The 13741-nt window shown below is 42.4% G+C and overlaps 1 protein-coding gene, 1 long non-coding RNA gene and 1 pseudogene across 2 annotated transcripts; 2 read left to right on the forward strand and 1 right to left on the reverse strand.

Moving 5' to 3' along the window:
• The first annotated feature begins 5409 nt into the window (after positions 1–5409).
• LOC100284109 (ribosome recycling factor) lies at positions 5410–9425 on the forward strand. The gene is made up of 11 exons (NM_001157006.2): positions 5410–5591; positions 6180–6297; positions 6383–6449; positions 6540–6635; positions 6935–7032; positions 7118–7229; positions 7756–7797; positions 8355–8411; positions 8522–8572; positions 8708–8764; positions 8982–9425. The coding sequence occupies exons 1-11, from the start codon at positions 5513–5515 to the stop codon at positions 8997–8999; spliced, it is 795 nt and encodes a 264-aa protein (NP_001150478.2). The 5' UTR covers positions 5410–5512; the 3' UTR covers positions 9000–9425.
• Positions 9426–10691: 1266 nt separating this feature from the next.
• Positions 10692–11704, reverse strand: LOC103655240 (U-box domain-containing protein 33-like; annotated as a pseudogene).
• Positions 11705–12890: 1186 nt separating this feature from the next.
• On the forward strand, positions 12891–13424 carry LOC103653142 (uncharacterized). The gene is made up of 2 exons (XR_002269064.1): positions 12891–12946; positions 13318–13424. It is a non-coding gene; the product is annotated as an uncharacterized lncRNA (long non-coding RNA).
• The last annotated feature ends 317 nt before the right edge of the window (positions 13425–13741 follow it).

Genomic DNA, 13741 nt, shown 5'->3' on the forward strand with positions numbered 1-13741 from the left:
GTCATGGATATTTTGGTATTCTTATTCAACCGAGTTGAACAGGTTGGGCTATTGTAGCCCCTTGCCTCACGGATTCTGCAGCACCGGATTTCGTTATACGCTAATGATGTGGTGATATTTCTTCGTCCGACTGCTTTGAATATCAATATTACTTTGGATATTCTTCATCTCTTTGGAGAGGCTTCCGGTTTATGTACTAATGTCCAGAAGAGCAGCGTATATCCCATTAGATGTGATGACCACGACCTTGTTGTGCTTCATGATTTGCTGCCTTGTGAGGTGGCTGCTTTTCCTTGCCGATACCTGGGTCTACCGCTAGCTATTAAAAAGCTCACTAGAGATCAGATTCAGTCCATCATTAATAAGATTGCAAATAAACTTGCTGGTTGGAAGGCTGATTTATTGACTAAATCTGGTTGAAAAATTCACGTCCAGTATGTTCTCACAGGGATGGTCATTTATCTTGCTACGGCTGTGGACCTTCCAGCTTGGGCGCTCAAAGCTATTGACAAGATTCGTCGTGGGATTTTATGGAGAGGGCGGAAAGATGCAAGAGGTGGACATTGTCATGTGGCCCGGGGGACTATTTGCAGGCCTATTGAGCTGGGTGGTCTTGGTATTTCGAGCTTAAAAGAGCTTGCTTGGTCACTGAGAATGCGTTGGTTATGGTTGGAAAAAACTGATCCAACTCACCCTTAGACTTCTATTTCCATCCAAGTTCCTAAGAAAGTAAAAGATTTCTTCTCAATGGCTATGCAAACTGATCTTGGTAATGGTGCTACTACGTTTTTTTGGACAGATAGGTGGCTGTCGGGACATAGAATTGCAGATTTGACTCCACGGTTATTTAGAACTATTCCTAAGCAAAGGGCTAATCGGAGAACAATATTGGATGCTCTTTCCAATCACAGCTGGATTTTGGATATTCAGGGGGGCCTTTTAGTGGGTGTTATCAATGAGTATCTCCTCCTGTGGGATTTAATGGATTTGGTTCAGCTAAGACCTCATGTTGAAGACAAGCATTTTTTCGCCTAGCTGCCAATGGAAAATATTCTTCAAAGGAAGCTTATAGGGGTTTCTTTATTGGGTCAATTGAGTTTGAGCCTTTTCATATAATATGGAAGACTTGGGCTCCTCCGAAATCTAAGTTTTTCATGTGGTTGGTCGCTCACAAGAAGGTGTGACAGCTGATAGGTTGCAAAGAAGAGGTATGGATCATCCGGAGAGGTGCCCATTATGTGATCAGGATCAGGAAACCTTAAACCATATGCTGCTGGGCTGCATTTTTGCTAGAGAATTTTGGTTCAAGCTGCTTCTTCTTGTAAATCTACAACACTTGGCCCATCAGTCCTGTGAAGGGGTTTTTATGGATTGGTGGCAAGACTTGAGCACCAAGGTTCCTGGGATTGCAAGAAATGGTCTTAACTCTCTTGTCATTCTTGGTGTTTGGACCCTATGGAAACATCGCAATGGCTGCGTTTTTGACAATAAGAGTCCTAGTGTTGCTATTGCTATTAGAAGTGTTGGTTTGGAGATCGATCTTTGGGTTTTGGCTGGTGCAAAGAAGCTGTCCTTGCCTACTGCCCCCATCCCAGGTCTCCGTGTTAGCTAGATAGCTGTAGTGCTGTTTTGTAGCAGTATTTTGTCATGGATGGGTTCATTTATGCTTGTTATTGGCCGCCGTAGAGAGGCCTTATCTGTATCTTGGGGTCCTATTAGACCTTTTTCTCCTTCTTAATATATTTTCGCGCAGTTCTCTTGCGCTTTCGAGAAAAAGCATGAGACTAGCTAGCCCTTCTCTACTACCACTGTTTATTACTTGGAAAAAACAGACAACATGCAGGTACTACCGGTGGATTTTCCTTCAAAGAGCAGACATTTATAGGTTGCTCTCAGCTTAAAAGGATACTAGTTATGTGCGCGTGCGTTGCTACGGATTCAATATATCACATAGATAGATCTGGTTTAAATTAGATAACTGTTGAAACTTGTCTAAACCTTGAAATCAACTATGTCAAAACAAACCATTTGACACCAGCTTTATGCTCAAGGTTGGCATTGAATGTTTGAGCAGTATAGCAAGCAGGGGAAGTGTCATAGTTCTTTTGGGTCATTCTCACGTAGAAGAGTTTGCAAGCTGGGTTGCCTTGGACCGCGAGAACAGGCAACCTTGCACTACAAAAGGAAAGTCGGACCTGTAAGAAACGCCTTGGAGTCTTGGAGATCCGAACACCGAACCAACGGCGAGCTGCGGCTCTAAGAGATTTTGATGGCTAAATGGGCCGGCATTAGTCTTAGCAGATCCGGCAAGGCCCAAACACTATGTCGGTAATGCCAACACAAACCAGTGAAAATCACATTGGTTAATGGTGAGCTGGAAATGAATTACATGTGTGTATAACTGAAGTTTGCTTTTATCACTAAACTGAGGATACTTCATAATGGTCCAATCAAATACATAATCTAGTTGGTACCCTACAAGTATACAGAATAAGCCACATCAAAAATAGAGGTGCAAGGAACATCAATTATACATTTCTCATGTTTAACCATACCCTCGCAGATAAATAGGTCACAGAAGATTCTCTTCAAATAGGAGTAATATGGTTTATCTTCAAACCGTATTGATCTACAGTAATGAAAATATGCCGTAAACTCTGATGGATATGATTTATAGAGGACCTGTTTAGAAAATTTGACATGTTATTTTCAAAGGCATAAAAAATAAATACATGAGCACATAACAAAGAGATTCCATATCATCTCTTCTGCTTTGCTCTAGAAGGAAATGAAAAAAGTTACCCAAATTCATCTATCAATGCATTCAGATTTGTGTATGAATAGCTTGCAGCTAATTGGCTACACGTTCAAGTATAGTGTTATAGGTTTTAAGGAGTTTTTAGATTTGTTAAAAGGCATTCAGATTTCTGCATTTTCAGCGATGGTAAAAGCTCTTCTTGCATCATTGTCTGAGCGGGTAGCATCGTAGATATATTTTTTATCCAAATAATGGTTGTGCTCATGTAAACCTCGCCATATATTATTCTACAATGAATAGCTCATCGCTGAAAAATGTAGAAATCAAGAAGAGCTTTTACCATTGCATTGCAAAATCCACATGTTCGGCGATTCGATCTTATGATTTGTTTAAAATTTTGTTTCACTTATTAACAACTTATTACATGTCTGGGTTATTGGTTATGAACCTATCTAAAAGTTGAATTTTAAATTAATTATACCTTTTGTCATGGACAAAATTTGGTCATTCTTGAAATGTTAACCTGGTACCTGGCATAATAAGATGTTTTGCTGGTTTTAACCAAAGTGGTCAAGTTTGTTAGTATAAGCAGGCCAGGGGCAGCCAACCATACTTCATGTTAAACATATATCTACGATGCTACCAGCTCAGACAATGATGCAAGTATTATATCTAAGAATTGAAATGCAATCATTATCTTGTCTCACCAGGGCATCATTGAGATTTTTCCTCACAAATATAAAGAAAAACTAACCTAAATGGCACCAAAGGTTTTTCTTTTAGTGAGCTAGACGCTCTGGTGGATTCTTGCCACTATTAGCAATGCCGTATTTGTAGCAATCTAACACATCCCACATGTTTGCAATTTCACGTACTGCAGCAATAGAAAAAACTAAAACAGATAGCAATTAAAGCGAACCAATACAAGAAACTTTAATAAAATGCATGTAGATACAGACCAAGCGAGGTTATTTGAAACCCTCTTGTGTGTAGCTCCAATTGAAACATTATAATTTTTTTTCTTGTTATGATGATTTGCAGGTCATGTACTCATGTTGCCATCTTTCACTCACATTCTCATGATCACATTAAAAAAAGAATGAGAGAAAGGCTAATAGCAAAGGTCATATTTATCTTCATTTACATTCACCATCAAACAGAAAATATACGCTTTATTCAACCTAAATCTCATATTCAGTACACGTTCCTAGTTGAATAATTTCTTAAGAAGTTTACAAAACAAAAGAAAAATAAGGTGTGCATATGTTTTTTAGTGCGCGAGGGAAGACATATCTATGATCTTCTTGTGAACTTGATTATGTTAGTGTCATTGGAAACTATTTTCAGAAACTACTCTACATAGAACACTTCTTATCTAGAACAGTTAGACAATATATCAGGCAGAGAAAACGGTTTCTCTTGGACAAAATGAGCGCAGGTTCTATATATCTACAACATTGCTTGTCTAGAACAGTTAAATACCAAAAATACTGAAACCTTATTGAAACACCAAAATACTGAAATTGTAGCTGACCAACAGAAATTCATAGGAAAAGAACAGTCTCACTACAGATGTCTGATAATCAAGGTTTAGTGATGCAAATAGTGTATACAAGATCCAGACGTACCTGGCAGTAGTATGAAGAGATGCATTTGTTATGTAATGTTTCTTGACATTTTATAGGCACAAATCTGTGTCTGCCGCATTCTACATGGAAGGTTTTTGATGGGGGCGAGGTTGGTCGGTGCCAAGGCGACTCACCTTCCCTTGAGAGCGTGGATCGAGAGCCGGTGCGTCGATTTGAGGCGTCTGATTCGCCTTCATGGATAGCGCAACACGGACGCGGATGAGGAGGATTGCGCTAGGAGGTAGCGAACTTCGCGGATGGAGAGAACAGGGAATGGGCGGAGGAAGCAGCCACAGTTCCTCGCTGTTGGATAGTTGCCTTCTGTCCGTGGGTGCATCGGACAGTCCGGTGCACCACCGGACAGTGAACAACACGATTTCCTTCCTTTTCTGGCGAAGTCGACCGTTGCAGCCACGACGCTCGTGGCACACCGGATAGTATGGTGTGGCCTGATGACCGTTGGCGAAGTCCACGCGTCGCCCACTGATTGCGCTGCTGACCGTTGGCACAGCTGGCTCACCGGACAGTCCGGTGAATTATAGTCGCGACACGCTAAGTTTTTCCCGAGAGCGGCCTGTTCGCCGGGGGAGCCAACCTGAGCACCGGACAGTCCAGTGCTCCTCGGGCTGGTGCAAGTCTGGCTGGACTCAGCCAAACTTCTTCAATCCGATTTCTCTCGTTTTGACAAGGTTCCTAGCACTTAGTTGAATAATGTTAGTACCAAAAACAATTTACTAAAGCTAGATTCATACCTTAATTTTCTATTTGCATATCTTTGACACTTAGTATAAAACAATATGTGTTGAGTATTTAATCACTAAAACATTTATATAAATGGTCCAAGTGCATATTTTCTTTTTAGTATGGAAGACCATTTTGCCAATAAGGAGCAGAGACGAAAGTTTGGGAAACTAAGGTCAAGCTGAGAAGATGAGGTTGGCGGCTGGTAGACTAGGCCGGATGTGGGCTTTTCTTGGCTGGGTCGTCCGAGATGAGACATAGCCATACGGCCCAGTTTGGCACACTTACTTTGATACGGCCCTTCGTTCTTATCCACATCCCCTTTTGCCAGCCACTGCTCCCGTCCCACCCGCCACACCGTCCACCGGCACGTCCACCGGCTCCCATGGCGCTCCACGCCGTCTCCTCCGCGGCGGTCTCCTCCCCGTTGCGCGCCCTCTCACGCAGCCTCCCCCAGCGCCCAGGTCCGCCCCACTTTCCCCCTCTCCCCGCCTCCCGGATTGCGCGAAATATTTTTGGCAATGAGCCGAACACCACGGAACGTTAGACGCCAACCTAGTGATTTGCTTGCCTGCCATTCGCGCTGCACGAACAGAATTCCTACTCACGTTTGATAATATATGCAGTTCCGTCTGCTTTGGGGATAATGCCGTCGAATAGATGACACTTGCTAAGGCGTTTATGGGATTTTATTTTTTTTTTCCCGCGACCGTGCCTAAGCACTTTTTTTTCATTAAGGCCTTGTTTGGTTCCCAGGAATTGAGAGGAATTGAAAAGTAATCTAATAATAGAATGAGAAGCACTTTCTAGATATTGGTTTCAATTCATGGGATCAAAACATGCAGTAAGAGAAAATGCTTTCTGGGATAATCAAATTTGTTGTAGGCAGTAGTCCGCCCGAAATTTGCTCAGTTATGGACTTATGGTCTACAGAGGATAGTTGCACTACTCGATCTCACAAAGTATGGGTGTTCAGTAATTAGTTTAACAGTGATTGCTGTGAAAAACAAATAATGTGGCAAACTCTTGACAACAGATGTTCTACTTCACAGGCTGTGGTTGTTTACCAAAGCAGTCCGTCATGATTTACTCCACAAAATTTGCAAGACCTCAGGCTGGACCGGTGGACTTCGCTGGCAGGCCTCTGGTTCTTGGACGCTCGGACAAGAGGCGAGTGGTTACAGATAGAGACATTTTCCCCATGTTATGGGTTATCAGATTAGTCTTCATTAGCTTTTGATTCTCATGATATCAGAGCAGTTTTGATGCATGCCACTATTGAAGAAATCGAAGCGGAGAAATCCCTCATCGAAGACCAAGCTGTATGTTACAGTGTATCTGCATTGAGAAGGCCCTTTTGCCTGGTCAGGTTTTGTTCCTCTCGTTTTGACTAGCTGCTGGTGTGTCTTCAGAAAGAAAAGATGGAGAAGGCAATCGAAACAGTCCAAGCTAACTTCAACACTGTGAGGACAGGACGTGCAAACCCGGCCATGCTTGACCGGATTGAGGTTTCATGGCTCGTCCTTGTTCTTTTTTCTTATATATGATGAAGTGCTAAGTGTTGCATGATCAAATATATTCCCCTGTGTTGGGAACATCTTCCATTTTGCATGCTTGTCATGGTTTCCTGCTTAGCTGAAACTTTGTACAATATAGTGTTTCTCATAGCTCACTAACTGTAAATATAAAACCTTATCTGATTTTAGCAAAGCAGAGTTTAGTGGCTGATTCAACTTTAGCGCACAGAGACTACTGGAAATGGTTGTACTGTTCTATTCAACTAAGATTCAATAAATGTTTCTTACAGGTTGAGTACTACGGAACTCCAGTAAACTTGAAGAGCATTGCACAGATAAGCACTCCAGATGCAACTTCTCTTCTTATTCAACCATATGATAAGTCAAGGTAAGCTTATACTAATTAACCTTCCCAATGCAGAGCTGTTGTTGAGTTCTTTCATCCTGTGTAATCACACCCATGTACTGTGTAGCCTCAAGCTTATTGAGAAAACTATAGTTGCTGCAAATCTTGGTGTGACACCAAGCAATGATGGAGAAGTAATACGAGTGACTGTCCCACCATTGACATCTGATCGCAGAAAGGTTTGTGTTTGTAAATTCATATGTGCATTACATTTTTTTCACTTCTTATTTTGTCAGGATATCTTTTCTTTAACCTTTACAATGGTAACTCCGTGGAAACAAAAATATATGCAGGTGATCCAAATTGCAGATTCATTAAAACCCCAGAACGTACATGTGCTACCATATATTCCATATATCTTATGACTACTGTGTGTTGACATAACTACAGAAATCATCACTTAAAATATGTAAAACTGGTTAACAAAGAAATATATATTTCCTTCAATGATAGAAGTAAAGTCCTTAAGCTTGTTCTAATAGGATAGGAGTCATTAGTAACTTGCATCTGAAACCACTTAGATGCTTATCTGCCAATCTACAACCAAACTATTTTGTCCATATTGAATGGTTTCTGAATCTTGTGGGATCACACCCCGCATCTCTACTGATAAGTTCGCCAAATAAGTTATAACTTCTTATGTCCTCGCTGATTCTTAAATTTTTAGCAATTTGGTGCCTTCTGAAATTATTGATGTTTCTGCAGGAATTATCAAAGACAGTAGCTAAATTAGCTGAAGATGGCAAGGTATTATCCCAAATTTTATCTTTCCACCTTTCTCACTATGTTTTTGCTTCCAATTCCAACATTACCTTTTTATCTTCTTACTTGGAGATTTTTTAACTAAGACCCCGTTTGTTTCCTTTCATTTTGAGGAATTGGAATTTTACTAATAGTAAAAGCTATTTTTATTAGAATGTGACATTCTACCACTTTCCAAAGTTATCATCTAAGTCTATCTCAAATTCATGGGGTGAGAGGTGGAAATTGATTCTATAGATTTACATGCTATTTTTCCAATATACAACTTATATCACACTCTTCTACTTGCTTCGTTATAACATGAATGTAGTATATAACTATCTCTCTCATATGATTTAAGATAATATACAAATATATTACATATATAAATATATGAACTTAATTAATTTTGTCTAAATTATAATTATTAAAATGGAATTCAATTCCAACGAAACAAACGAGGCCTAAGTGTTTCTGTTTTTTTACACATAAGTTCCACTTTGTTATCTTATCCTGTTTGGGCTATAATGAATATGATATCAGTAAGTGTTTTTTTTTTGCAGGTTGCTATAAGGAACATAAGAAGAGATGCAATCAAAGCTTATGATAAACTAGAGAAGGTTGCTCTTCTCATTCGTCACTTGTCCTTGTGGGCCATCGTAGCTTTGTAATAAAACTCATATACCACACTTGCTTATTTTTGTTCAAAAAACTGCACTTGCTTATGTAGGAAAAGAAGCTTTCTGAGGACAATGTGAAAGATTTATCAGCTGATCTACAAGTGAGGATGAATTTTCTGTTTTTTTCTTTTCTTCCTGTAGTCGCACATAGGTCCTCAAGGATATGCTTATATCTCTTGGAAAGCTTTTTACTGTTAGATGCAGTGGGAGCTAACTTTCTCGTACAAATTCTGCAGAAAGTCACAGATGAGTACATGAAAAAGATCGAATCCATCCAGAAGCAGAAGGAACAGGTACTTTTTTAATCTATTTGTTGACTTTTTGTCTAACAAGACGTAGTGTTTGCTGGTTATACTCTATAACCTAAGGCGAGGTAATAGGCACATATCGAACTGAGCTTCTTAATAAAAATAACTATGCTTGATGCTAGAACAAGAACTTGCAGTATTCTTGGGTTAACTGTTAAAGAGCCCTCAGAAAGTGAATCAGAACTGCCTGGATTCTTTTCAGGAACTGATGAAAATTTAGACCTCAAGCTGACTGTATGGCTGGTGAGGAGTAACCGCCTCCGTGAAGCATGGACCCCTGCATATGTTGGTGTTTCTGAAGCAATTTGTTTGGTTCATGGCTTTGGCGTCTCGGCGCTGCGCCAGGGATGCACGTTTTGAATCAGGCGCTTTGCTGGAACTTTTGGGTGCACACAAGTTGAGACTGCTGCTGCTGCTGTGTGTGTGTTTTGAGATTAAGACAATGCTGCTGTGTTTTTTCTTTGAGATTAAGACAATGCTGTTGCGTGTGTTCTTCTCGTTTTCTGTAATGTTCGTAAATAGTCTCTTCGTCGCCGTGTTGTCTGACTGCTACATTGTCAATATTTCAAAACATACGTCTCTGAATCAAATGTCTGGATTGGTTCTGCCTACTCTGTTGCGTCTATTGTCAGAACTCAGATGAGGCTCAAAGCAAGGACTCGATCCAACCAAAGCGAGGTACACTCGTCGAGCCTCCTAATATCCACCATCTTTTAGTCTTAGGCAATAATCTATGCATGTATTAAGGATTCAAAAACAAAAAACGCTTCCGTGCTATCCATTGCACGTTGCAGGCCTGCAGGAGCGGCTGTCTTGGCGTTGCTTCCTTGTCACAATGCATGGGTCTCTGCCTGCTTGGAAATTGGAATCGGTCAGCATGCATGAGTACATTGCTTGCTTGGAATCTACGAGAGGCGTAGGCCAACGCCTTGATGTTGCTATCGGTATCAACAGCCTAATAAAGTAATAATGACAGCACTTCAGGAGCAAACAAGGGACGAAAACTTACTAATGCCCTGCTCTAGATTATATAATAATCCAATTTAAATAAGCTAAGAGGTAAACTAATAATACAAATTATTAGGTGGATTATATAGTCTAAATACGTAGATTACTATAATTAATAAACTGATCAATATGTGTTTATATAATTCATAAGCTAGATTGTATAGTCATAGAAGGAAATCAGTGCCTAAAATTCAAACTTAGGGCTAGTTTAGGAATACTATTTTTTCAAGGGATTCTAATTTTCCCAAAGAAAAATAAACTAATTTTTTTAGGAAAATGAAAATTCCTTTGGAAAATGAGATTCCCAGAGAGCCACAAAATCGGAGGGGATTAGGGGGCTAAAATCACCTCCTTATTCAAATTTGAATAAGAAAGGGATTTTAACCCCTCTAACCCCCTTCGGTTTTTAGACTCTTAAACTAGCCCTTAGAGGTCTTTTGGAATAAAGGAAATTTTCCCGAATCCTGCACTTTCCTGCTTTTTTAACTAATTCTTGTAAAATTTCTATATCTCTACTATTCCTTATGTTTGTATTGTAGGCGTTCACAGTCCAGGACGGCGCACGGTTCTGCCGTCGCGCTCCATCCGTCCTCCGCGCTCGATCCTCAATTCCCGCGGCTTCCATCCTCATCCCGCATCGGCTCCCATCCTCGAACCCCGCCCGCGGATCAAGCAGTCGCGGTTCCTTCCATACTCGAATCGAGCAGCTCCATCCTCGAACCCAGCGGCTCCCATTCTTGAACCCCCGCAGCGCTCCCATCCTCGAATCCCGCCCGCAGATCAAGCAGCCACAGTTCCTTCCATCCTCGAACCCCCGCAGCGGCTCCCATCCTCGAATCCCGCCCGCTGACCAAGCAGCGGTGGTTGCTTCCATCCTCGAATCGAGCAGCGGTTCCATCAAACATCAAGCACCCGCGGCTTCCTTCGATGACGCTCCTTCCTTCGACGGCCAGCCCCGCCGCGGCGCCAGGGCGAAATCCTCCTCTGCCCCCAAAATCTCGTCGGCCTGGCTATGGTGAGCGTGCCATCTTTGACCCTGGCCGCTGCGAAGCCACTCCCGGATGGCCTCCGCCTCGTACGTGAACCCGTCACTGGAGATCTGCGGGTCCCTCATCACCTCCTTGAGTATCGGGCAGAGGAAGTAGGATGGGGCGCTGTCGGACTCGGATAGCGATGATGGCGACCTGCTCGGCTTTGCGCTCACCGCGGCCTCCAGCACGCCGCGGGCCTCCTCCAGCAACAGCGCGGCGGGGAGCCGCAGCCTCTGCTCCGCCTCCACATCCACGCCGCAGCATCTCAGCCCAAGCAGGGCCACCTCCCTGGCGCGCTCTGTCGGCCACCCTCCCGCCACCTCCTGCCACGACGCCCTGCCGTCCACGGCCTCCCGCGCCGCCTTCCTCGCTAGGAACGCCGGTCTCCTGGTCACCAGCCAGAGGAGGACCACGCCTAGCGCGTACACGTCGCGTGCGGGTTTAGCTCCCCCGTCGCAACGAGGAACCACGGGTCCGAGTACGGCCCATCCGCGGCGCTGGGGCGGGGCTGCTCTCGCTTCTCCACGAGCCCGCGCGTGCCGAGGCCGACCAGTTTGCATGACCACCCGTGCGGCGTGTTGTCCTCCAGCACCAGGATGTTCGCCGCCCTCACGTCCCCGTGCACCGTCGGCCGCGGCAGCGTGGAGTGCAGGAACGCCAGCGCGGAGCACGCCCCGTAGGCGACGCCGCACCACGCATGCCACGGCAGCGGCGGCGCCGCCGACCCGCTCCCGCCTCCCGGGTCCAGGCGCTCCTCCAGGCTCCCGCCCGGCACCAGCTCGTACACGACAGCGCGCGCCGACCGGCACGCGCCCACGAGCGTCACCAGGTTTGGGTGTCTCGCCCGGCCGATGCGTTCCACCGCTCGGGCGAACCAGTTTGACATGTCCCTGTTTTATCCAGCAAGTTTCCATAACTATTTTTTCTTTTCTCTATGCTCTAACTGTTGAACAATTTCAATTGTCTAGGATTTGATTGGTTTGGATGGAGATGAAATGACCGAGTATTTGCCATCTGCTGGTGATAAGACTATTCTTTTTAGATGATATTTATTCAATGGTACTTTATTCTTACAATCTACTAGCACAAATAAATAAGACATTGAAACTTGACTTATGATTGGAGATAGTGGGGTTGTTCTGTCATGGATGGCACTTTTGCACTACGTTTTGTGAGTGAGTTTATTGTAGTGTTTTTGTGTGTATGGGTAGGCTCTGCTTTCATAGGGGCTCCTTACCCCCTCTCATTTTCTCATATTCTTAATATAAAAATATGCAGCTCTTCTTCGTTTCAGAAAAAATACAGTTATCCATGTATTTGATGTTATATGATACAATATTCTGTGGGTTTCTTGTAATCTTGTGTTGCTATCCGTTATGCAATAGTAGAACATGAATTACTTATTTTTGTTTAGTGTATGTATTAAAATGATTGTTTTATACTATAGAGGTTTTGTAGACTCCAGCTATAGAGCTATGTTAGAGTATCAATATTTTTGTAAACTCCGATAACCCATTTTGTAGACTCTGATAACCTGATATACTTTGTAAGTTTTAGTAAATTCATGTCTATTTACTATGAATGGGGAAGTAAACAAGGTTTTCTTTCATTTTAAATGCAGGGTTATACAATCATATCTTGCAGACCTGACAATATTTTTGTGCCCTCATACCAAGAATCGGTTCCTTATATTGCTTGACAACAGGCCATGGTTGCTAGATCAGGATACAAAACCTTGCTCATCTATGGTAATTGATGGTTACTAAGGTCTGTTGTTCTTGTTGTTTTATGTAAACCTATGGTAGTATCTCTTTCTTGCTTAAGTTTTACTACGCTCCCAACAAACTGATTCTTGCTGTTTTTTTGCTCCAGTTAAGGTTCCCCTCTCACCAAGTCTAGGACTAGGAAAAAGAGGGATGAAACTGATTCTTGGTGTTTCGTATAATGCCTTGAACAAGTGAGCGATGCATACATTTAATTTTTATTATTGGCAGGACATCATTGTTTTCTTTTTATGGCCATTTTAGAACAGCAGGGATGTCTCGCTACAAATTCTTTTCTGTTCTTTTTCAGGTATCTTCCTCCAGAATGCTTTGACCTCAGCAAAACACCATTTATTTCATCTAAGGTAATTATATCTGGCAACTGTTCTACCTGTTAATGCGCTAACTGGTGAAAGTATATTATGGTTCTTGTTCTACTCATCCAGTAGCATAGTATATTCAGTAGCATAATATATTCATGTGTCAAAGGTAACAGGTCTCCTCGCTTTAAAAACTGGTTTTGGAATGTTTCAATTGGGAGGAGGTATTATGTGATGGTTTGGCTGTATGCAACTTTTACATAAAAAACACATATATCATCTCTTGCTGACCTATAGGCCTGAGGTCATTTATGTGCCTCCTGAACTCAATCAACTTTCCACAATAATAATTTTTGAAATGTGAACTTCATCCTTATTAGCAATGGCACATTAGCTTTTCCATTCGTTTCATGCAGGTGGATGTTTGGTCAGCTGGTGTAATTTTTTACCAAATGCTTTATGGAAGGCGTCCTTTTGGTCATGATCAGACTCAGGAGAGAATACTTCGGGAAGATACAATTATTTTGGTCACGATCAGACTCAGGAGAGAATACTTCGGGAAGATATAATTATCAATGCACGAAGAGTGGAGTTCCCCTAAAAAAGCCAGCTGTATCGAATGAGGCGAAGGTCTGTTTCCAATTTTTCACATGGTGTAAATATTTGCATACTCATCACATGTATCAATCCCATCAATGCAAGAATGGAATGTGTAAGAACAGAGGAGTTTTTTCAAAAGGATTAACTGAGGACCTTGCATCGCTACATACAAACTAAAGATGGCACTTCCGGTCAGTGTTTTTAAGGCGTCTCTTAGGCGGCCAGGCGCTTGAAGAATCA

Source organism: Zea mays, chromosome 4, assembly GCF_902167145.1.
Source record: "Zea mays cultivar B73 chromosome 4, Zm-B73-REFERENCE-NAM-5.0, whole genome shotgun sequence".
Lineage (NCBI taxonomy): Eukaryota > Viridiplantae > Streptophyta > Magnoliopsida > Poales > Poaceae > Zea > Zea mays.

Bases quoted from the DNA above. Each gene is read 5' to 3' on its own strand.
- LOC100284109 (NM_001157006.2), top strand. From the start codon at position 5,513: ATGGCGCTCCACGCCGTCTCCTCCGCGGCGGTCTCCTCCCCGTTGCGC. The intron at 6,450-6,539 runs GTATGTTACAGT...GTGTGTCTTCAG, and splicing joins CCCTCATCGAAGACCAAGCT to AAAGAAAAGATGGAGAAGGC. The intron at 7,230-7,755 runs GTTTGTGTTTGT...ATGTTTCTGCAG, and splicing joins TGACATCTGATCGCAGAAAG to GAATTATCAAAGACAGTAGC.